This window comes from Solanum stenotomum, chromosome 7, assembly GCF_019186545.1.
Source record: "Solanum stenotomum isolate F172 chromosome 7, ASM1918654v1, whole genome shotgun sequence".
NCBI classification, from domain to species: Eukaryota; Viridiplantae; Streptophyta; class Magnoliopsida; order Solanales; family Solanaceae; genus Solanum; species Solanum stenotomum.
The window spans coordinates 2,573,196-2,583,118 of NC_064288.1; the positions used below are offsets into that span (position 1 = coordinate 2,573,196).

The following is a 9,923-nucleotide window of genomic DNA, read 5'->3' on the forward strand; positions in this document are numbered from 1 at the left end:
CAAGAAAGGTATGCATTTAGATTGGTTGGTAGGTAGGAGAGCTATTTTTAAAAACAGGGTAGAAGAGCATTCAGTTGAAAATGAAAGTCACACTCTACTACTGTATCCAATGGAAAATCACTTGTGGTGTGAGGTTTGAGATGATTTGAGATGCCAGGGATAATGCCTGGCACAATGAGGAGGTGTTCTCCAGTTGAAAATTCAGATGGAAGAAGAGTCGCAAACCTTGGGGTGTTGTCCCACTAGCACTCATGTGGGTCCTGTGGAAAGAAAGAAATGGGATAGACAATAATTGTATGCATTTAAGGATTAGCCTCTTGTTCCTAGTTTCTTTTGGTACACCATGAGGTTCTAGTGTATACACAAAATTTGGTGTCATTCGTAAGGCATCATATTATGTTGTAGATTATCACTTCGGTATACAGGTCATCTAAGGAAGATTTCCATTATTAATAAATAAAATTACCTTATCAAAAGAATTATACATATTCAACTTTCAAGTTACTAATGCATGCAGAAAAGTTTGCGATTTTTTTGTTCAACTTGTGAAAAGATCATTAGCATTCAATCAGGTGGACTTATAGTTGACTTGAACTAACCAATATGTTCCAGAACCGATAAGAAATGCTCCCAGCGGGGATCTTGCAGCTGACCCAAGCGAAATCTGTTGCCATTGATTTCAAATAAAGCAACACCAGCAGCTAATAGTTGCAGAACCAAGAGATAAATAACTAAGGGGGACCTCCATGACTTCAGTCTGCAAAAGCATATATGACAATGTACTTTAAATGCCCCTACCCAAAATATTACAAGAATTTCACAAAGGAAGAACGAGTAAATAACACTAGAGCAGAAATAGAAGGATGGATAGAAGACAAGATGAAATCTCACTTCATCAATCCAATAAGTTTCATCCACCATGCATCAGCTAACTCCCATTCCGGACCCAAAATAGCCCATACAATAAGAAAAACCACTTCCAGAAGAATAGCGAGAACTGAAAATAGAAAAACAAACCACAACAGAACTCTCCCTTTGAAATGGAATCCTACAAAAATTAAAAGCATATGTGAGTTATATAAGATATGCATAAAACGGGGAGAGAGTGGGGGCACAGGAAGAGCGAAAGAGAGAGAGCATTTCATATCTTTAGTGTTTTTTTGATGTTCTAGTTCTGAAAACGTGTGTTGCACGTTTATTCCAAAATATTTCATGTAAATTTTGTATTGCAAATGACATATTTTATCCTCTTCAAATCTATTGGTATTTACTAAAAAAAATCCATCATTTTTGCGATAGAAAGTACATATATCTTCCTAATAAAAAGAATACATCCTTAATTATAAAATTGACTAAAAGTGCATAAAGTAAAAATAACTAACTATTGTACAAAATTCAAATGAGGACACTAAAATACCACATACTAGGGGCTAATGTATACAAAGCAACAAACTATTGTAAATTCTCAATAATAATAACGACAAAACAATAGAAAGTTGTACAATAACATCAAACAAGAATCATAAACACTAAACAAAACAAATAAAAAGGGATATGAGAAGAGAGCATAGAGATTTTCTCCTTTTTTTTTCCAACTGTTTTAAGTGTGTATAATATTATGTCAAATGTCACTATTTATAGGATAGGATTGAGGAACACAGAGTTGTCATCAATATGCATTAATCCGTTTGAGATCATGGATGAGTATGAGAGGTGTATTAAAAATCATGATAAATATAATTAGTGGGAGTTACATATATTCACATAATGGAGAGTTAGTGGTAATAAATTTATGTAACATACTTCACATTAATACAAATATATATATATATATATATATATATATACATATAAAAGAATATAATATTGGTTTGTATGGTTTTTTTCTTTTTGTGAAGGGTAAACATAACCATTCATATTTTCAATTGGAAGATGAACAAAATAAAAAATTCATGAATTTACTCCAACATGAAATTAATACAAAGAATACATATTCAAGAGACTTTATGGTGGTTGATTCATGTACTAATATGATGATTTATAATTTTATATTTAATTTTATAAATAATTTATAACATTTAAATTTAATGTAGGGGTAAACAGTAATCTAACTTTTGCCTAAAATTCTTCCCACTTTTAGTATGATATGATATGATGATTCAAATAACAAATGCACATGGAAATACTTGGTTTGCTTGTTAGACACTTCTGTACCATGATCTAATTGGTCCATCCTTCAAAGGGGGTCATGCTTGTACAGAAAGTGAAACATAAAGACTAATCTAGATTTTGTCAAAATACGCTGAACAACAACCCAAAGAAATAGAGATAGCCTGAAGACAGGAAATTCATCTTTGAAATACATCCTTGATCAAAGCTAAAAATAGGAAAGTGAATCTACCAAAAGCATCTTTACCTCTTTTTGGTGCCGTGAATCGCAAAAGAAGAGAAGACACCAAATTGACAAGAGAAATCAAACTCCAATTCAGTAAACCAGCTGCATGAAAACGGAAAAAATAAGGTAAGTTCAGGCATAAAAGAAAAAACTTCTGTTCGGGTAGCTATAGAAAAATGCCCACGAAAGGGACCTGTGTTAAATCACAATTACAAATATTGACAGTTTTCTAATCTGTACATTGGACTTTTCTCTATATTGTGTCAGATTTATCATTATGGAATTGAAGACAATAATGAAGTAATTTTATAACAGAGAAAATATCTTTATAGGGGAATAGTAGAGAGTCACAATTGGGAGGACCAGTACTCCTCAACTAAGTTTGTGTGTCAGGGTCCGATACTGGTGTGGAGGTCAAATACTTCACGATCTAATTTTAAGATCCGAAGGTATGGATCCAAGTATGGATATGGCTATGGGAATTCAGCTAAAAATAATTCAAATTAAAAATAGAGTTCTAAAAATATGCCTTAATTATGGTTGACTATTTAGAAGAAAGGAATGCACAAATTGTTGAGAGCAAGTTTGAATCGGAAATTATTATTAATTACATATGCATCTACTTACTTTTTTTTTTGGTGTAACAAGTAGCACGGCTATTGCAAATGATATAAAGGTAATGGTAGACTTCTTGAGTTCATCGTACATTCAACCATGAGTCCCGAAAATCTGGTATGGATCTCACACCCACACCCATGTCGACCGTGAGTCCTGTAAATCCGGTATGGATCTCACACCCACACCCATGTCGACAGCGGCATCGAAAATAAAGAGTCCATGCAACTTAGGTCCTCAACTAATAGAATAATCAGTGAAGAAGCTTGATTCTTGCATAGTTGGTTTGTAAGTCTTTTCTTGTATAGTTGATTCTTTTTAAGAGAGATTATGACTCACTCAGAGGGAATTCTAGGTCCATGGAAACAAATGTGGAAGTGCAACACCCCAACCAAGGTGAAATGCTTCACCTGGTTGGTCTCCAAAAGGGCATGTCTCACTCAGGAAAAACTCAAGAGAAGAGGCTTCCAGATTGTCTCCAGATGTTTTTGTCATGAGAAGGAGGAAACTAACAACCACTTATTCCTACACTGTAGGATTACTGTTCAGGTGTGGCATATGGTTCTCAGCATTTCTCAAGAGCCCTGGGTGATACCAAAACATATTGCTGTTGGATGAGGAGGGGGGGAGCGAGACCCAAAAAAAATAGTGGTCTATAGTACTCACTTGTGTCTGGTGGGCAATTTGGAGAGAAAGAAACCTCAGGTGACATGAGAATATTACTAACACTATTCAGAAGGTTAAAGAAAATTGCATTAACATGTTGTATTTTTGGTGTAAAGAAAATTGTATAGAAGAAGTAGAACAGTTGGTAGATTTCTTAGGATCTATGTAATTATGGAAATAGCTTGTAACTTTTTGGAGGTAGTCAGCATACCCTAATGCTGAAGAATACAACTTTACCTTTATCAAAAAAAAAGGTCTTTTTTGAGAAGCTTCAGGTTAGGGAAGAGGAAAGGTTTCCATATGTCTCCATCTGGATACACACGGTGCCGAGTAAGGTGTGCTTTTTCACGTGGTTAGCTACTAGAGGGGTGATTTTGATGGCGGGAGAACCTTAGAAATGAATGGTTGTCTACATGAGTTGGTGTTTCCTTTGTAAGGAGGTGATTGAGGAAGTGGACCATATTTTGTCACATTGCAAATTAGTCACGAGTTTATGGGACGGTATCTTTAGATGGTTTGGTATTTCTTGGGTCATGCCAAGATCCGAGAAGAAGTTGATGTTCAGCTGGAAGAGTGGAACTAGAATAAAAAGGCACAACGCTTGGAATGTTACTCCTCTTGCGTTAATGTGAGTCATTTGAAGAGAGAAAAATATGAGACCTTTTGAGGGGGTGGAGATGGGCTTTGCTCAATTTAGGAGTATTCTCTGATCCCTTATTTTCTTTTGGTGCACCCATGTAGTTCCTGCTTGTGTAGAGGATTGGGTGTCTTCTAGAGAGAACCATATTTTGTAGGTTTCTCCTCTTTTTGGTATACCACTTGTAGACAGGCAAGTTGTCCTTGTTTTTATCAATGAAATCTTTTACTTGATTAAAAGAAAATGGGTCTCACCCAACTTTTGTCAAAGACATTATTTTGCTTATTAATGAAAAGCAGAAACAGAAAACAACCCACAGGCCCAAGACTGTGTTTGAACTATATTTAGGATACCTCTCTTTTCAAACCATTTCTCATATTTAATCATAGTAGACAATTCCCTTGCCCAATCTCTCTTACTTCTTATCTTGATCCTTGGTGGTGAAAATCAGATGTGCAACTTCTCCTTGTATTCACAAGCTTTAATATCATTATATCTTATGACCTTGTTCCTATCCAAACTTCCTTACATTTTTACTAAATCACGAATACACAGCTATTAATTTGACATAACTTTAATGCCAAAGGAAAAATAGAATAGAAAATGTCAAGCATAGAATGAGATACTACAACAGCAACAATTATGTCCCAATTCCAAAGTAGTTTGGAGTCCGAGCATGAATCCTCACTATTCATTTCACTCCATTTGGACCAATTTCGTTCCAATATTCAATAATTTGGGATTCTCTACCACTAAGAGAGCTCTACATTTTATATTTGACAACACATATTTAAAAGTCAAAAAACTTTCCTTAGCAGGTAGTAACCATGGATCCAATGTTACCATCACGAATCATAATCCCAACTAGCTGCTTTCATTTATATGGATCTATTTTTCCATCGATTCTGTTATCATTTTTTACTAAGCCTACATCGATTATAAGAGATTGAGATCTTTTGAGACAATATCCTAATTTAGGTCTACCTTGTTTAACAGCTTCAAAAATCATCGCCACTAACCTACAAACTGGTGCAAAGACAAAGAAAATAGACAAATGCAATCTTTCCACAATAACCATATGACTTTACCCATAGAAATCAACACCACCTACAGAAAATAAATAAGTAAAGAACCTTAAACTTCCAAATTCTTTTTCTTCTTTTCCCAAATCAAGGTTAGCCTGAGAAGAATTCTCGATTGAAGCCCAAGATCTCTTAAGGTATCAACCACAAATTTTTAGACAACGACAACCATTTTTCTTGGGTACAGGTAAAACAAACCAGTACTACTACAAGAGTTATCCCCTAAATTCTTGGGTACAGGTAAAACAAACCAGTACTGCTACAAGTTATCCCCAGAATTATTAATCTAGAAAAGGAACAAACACCTCAAGAGAATGACAAGACACTGTTATGTGGATAAGAAAGAAATATTCCCTAGTCCCTGGAAAAATTCCACGCGTGAGGCAGCATCATTTCTGGCAATTTTTAATGGAGAAGTGCATGTAAACGAATCTATGGCCACAACAACAGATAGAAAACAAAATTCTTCTCTTACAAAATTTTAGGCACAACATTCTGCATACGATAGGTATCACCGAGACAGAAAGAGAAACAAAAAACGTTAAGAAATAGGTTTTCTCTTCTTTCTTTCTTTTTAAAAAAAAAAACTGGTAACTTTCTTTCTTTTTGATAAGCAGTGATATTTTATAAATGGTATAACAGCAGTAAGACAGTGCGTAATGTTACAAACTATGTAAAGCCCCAAATCTATCTAACATGGAATGTACATCATTTACGAAACAGATTTTCTCATTATGCAATTCATTTTCTAAATTATGCACTAAAACATACCAAATGTAAGAGGGCATTCTGAAAACTAGGATGTGCACTTTATCCATCATTTTTTTTCTTTTGTGCAGTTTAGTCTTTCAAAAGATTGAGATTTTTGCTCCAAATCTCAATCTTTTGGAAGAGACTGAAATTGCAAATGATAGATTAAAGTTTGCATCCAACTTGTTTTTGGTAGCTACGCAAAGTCCAAGTTATATCAAACAAACTCTAGAAATACCCAAAATAGAAAGGTTTATTATTCCTTACTCAAGTTCTAAAGAACTATTTGAGGCTCCCCATGCTTTACTAAACGAGAAAGGGGATATTTTTTATTCATGCAGGGTATCATGGAAAAAAAGTGTGCGATACTGATGGTNGAAATATGAACAACTAAATAGGGACGGAGGGAGTATCAAACAAACTCTAGAAATACCCAAAATAGAAAGGTTTATTATTCTTTACTCAAGTTCTAAAGAACTATTTGAGGCTCCCCATGGTTTACTAAACGAGAAAGGGGATATTTTTTATTCATGCAGGGTATCATGGAAAAAAAGTGTGCGAGACTGATGGTAAACTCAGACTCGGATAGGATACATAGTTGCACCAAACACCCATATGCATAGGAATACATATACGCATATAAAATTAAGTGAAGGCCTATATTTGCAATTCTTTTAGCTATTCCAGCTATTTACAAGACAGTGAGGCACCACCACTGAGAAAGGCATCAGGCAGTCACTGTACTTGCACCATATCACAATAGAAGTCTACAACCTCTGAAGATCAAAATACCAATAGATACTTATTCCATATTGGTTGAAACCATAGAATATCTATGAATAGAAACTACCAATGTGTCTATACTTTATACACTGCACAGAAGTCCTACTTATAGGCTCTTAAGAATTGAGTAGGCTAAAAATTTCCAGAGTATTGAATATATTATATATGTACCGAACATTGGTTAACTCCTACATGATTTAAAGCACCTGAGGGTATATAAATGTTCATGATGAGGCACTTACTATGATAGTTTGCTAGGTATGTGGTCCATGGTTCATAGAACTAGCTTGTGGATAAACAAAGTGCCACTCATAAATATTTTTAACACATCAAAATTCATGAATTAACTATAGTAGCCTCAATTTCTTATGGAGTTCCAAGACAAGGTTCCAAATTATCTTGCTAAGTTCTTAGAGTAGTAGAACTTAAGAACTGCTTACTCTTTTTTTGGCAACCTAAGAACTGCTTACTCTCTACAAGGGCTATGCTTGTGATACATCAAGTGTGATCAATGCCATTCAAAAAGAAACACATCTAATTTGATCAATATGCCCAATAATTCAGAACTTGAGGCCTTAAAATTCAGGATTTAGGAGAATTATAATGCTCTAGGGTGACCAATTGAGTAGGATCTTATGAAAGATCCTAACTTTTTTATTACTAAGGAGAGCGTCTGTAAATCTTATTCATCACTTTTTGAGCAATACATGTTAACATGTTCAAGATTCAATAGCTTCTTTTCTAAGAAAGCGAGCTGTGGGGCAACAGAAGGTTGCTCCTTTGGTGGTCTATAAGCAACGGGTTTGAGACATGGGAATAGCCTCTTTGAAGAAAGCACAGGTAAGGCTACTTACAGTCTACCCCTGCCCAAGTAAACCCTTTAGTAACTTCTTACTGCAAAAGTTACACATTATCTTGAAAGTTCTACACAGTATGCTCTAATACTGCTCAAGTAATTTAAACTTCCAAACCACAAACAGACAGACTGGTAAACTTAAAATTTCACAAGCCTAAGGGTAACTGTACTTCAGATACTGTTAAATATTTCTGGGTGGTAGATCACAGTCTTCCAAAGTCAGTATCTTCCAACTAATGATTGAGATAACTCATCTGGAAAACACTATATTAATATTACCTCAAGACTATGAAGTATGAAACAGTGTTGGGTCAACGTAATATGAGTAACACAACACTAAGGTACTTTGCCAAGAATCTTAAACAAATACTTAGTAAAGAGGATAAAGTTCAAATCTTTACCTGATAAGAGCAGAAATGGCAGCACAAAACCATAAAGAAAACTTCCCATTATCAGCTCTTTTTTCTCAATTCATCCACATTAGAAATTTCAGAACCCCAAATCACCAAAAACTCAATCTTGCTGAAGAACTAAAGCCTCGGATCAATGATTAACAAAATTGATTAGAGCAGAACCCCATCAAGAAATTGGTCGATTGGGGTTCTCTTATCAATAAATTATACTATATGAGAGAAAATGGAATTGTAGATTTATGTCTAGAGTCCCATTGGATCGCTTTCAAACTACGAAACTGACCAATGGGGTTCTTCCACTTTGAGACGCGAGACAGTTCGAGGCTCGGTTGAAGACAAAGGGTATGGTATATCTGTAAGCCTTCACGTGAAAAATGAAAACTTGTGAGATTTGCTTTAATAATTATTTTTAAAAAAGAACTTCGAAATAATAATTTCAGATTACAATTTTATTAATACTAGGTAAATTACGATTAAACTATTTTATTAAGCTTAAATATGATCTTTCGATAATATTCATATTTTTGATATATACACTATATTGTCAAGAACATTTTATGTTAAGGCAAAGTGTTCCTCCGAAATCTTAAATGCTATATTTTTTAATTTTGTTTTTGTTATAGAAAAATTAGGAGTCATAGAGAGATTTTTTAACTATAAAAAATAAGTCTAAGAAAATCTCCATATAAATAATTGGTCAGAAGTAATGAAATTTGCTAAATTTCAAAAAGTTATAAAGAACAACATTTAAGGAAGAGACCAAAAAGTCTCGAACAACAACTCTCCCAAGTAAAGTGGAACACCACNGTCTAAGAAAATCTTCATAGAAATAGTTGGTCAGAAGTAATGAAATTTGCTAAATTTCAAAAAGTTATAAAGAACAACATTTAAGGAAGAGACCAAAAAGTCTCGAACAACAACACTCCCAAGTAAAGTGGAACACCACGTCCATACAAGAACATAATTAACTAAACTTAAATGGAAGACCTTCTCCATCAATATGTTTTTATTAAAGTATGACGTATCATGTATATGTTAAAAATGACCTTAAAATTGTTAGTATCTTAAATGTTCCCTTATTGTCTCAGAGTAGTCATTACTATTGCTTAGGTTTCATATTACTGGTCCCAACTTATTTGGTTTCAATGGAACTGTTCACAATTGGATATTCTAAATCAAAATTTTGACACATAACATATTAAAATCTGACAACATAATTTTGTAAGCACTCGAACTCACAAATATCCACAAATAATAATAAAGACAACCTTACTTTCCTAACAATAAAAAAGAAAAAGGCAAATTGCTTAACATATTTTTCAAAAAGATAATCTATCGGGCTGTATCCAAGTTTACAGTTCACAAATTTAATTGAAATAATCTAAAACAAAGAGTTCTTACTTCTTTATAAAAAAAAAAACAATTTTTTTTATCAAAATAAAGAGTTATCACTACAGTAAAAATGATCTTTAATGACAATTAATAGCTTAATTGTTGCTAAATATGTATTTTCAGAATGCAATTGATACTCTCTATAAATGTCCCTTAAGTTTATAGCAACATTGAATCTAATGACAATTAATAAATGTCGGTAAAGGCTCTAACACTCTTCGTTAATGTGCATATTTATTGGCGATAATTTTTTTTTTGTTTTAGTGTATTCTGGACATTTGTTTATTTCAAGAAAACTTGATCTCTTATTATGCCCAAAAAGAAGAGACAAAGA

General features: G+C 33.8%; 1 protein-coding gene across 1 annotated transcript in view; it reads right to left on the minus strand.

The window, feature by feature from the left end:
- The window catches only part of LOC125871041 (piezo-type mechanosensitive ion channel homolog), a 320,324-nt gene extending 311,788 nt beyond the window's left edge, over positions 1-8,536 (minus strand). Inside the window, exons 1-4 of the mRNA XM_049551625.1 lie at positions 8,186-8,536; positions 2,417-2,497; positions 892-1,048; positions 600-757 (exon numbers count right to left, since the gene is read on the minus strand). Of these exons, the coding sequence (XP_049407582.1) occupies positions 600-757; positions 892-1,048; positions 2,417-2,497; positions 8,186-8,234 (445 nt within the window). The 5' untranslated portion in view covers positions 8,235-8,536. The remainder of the gene's footprint in view (positions 1-599; positions 758-891; positions 1,049-2,416; positions 2,498-8,185) is intronic.
- Positions 8,537-9,923: the final 1,387 nt, after the last annotated feature.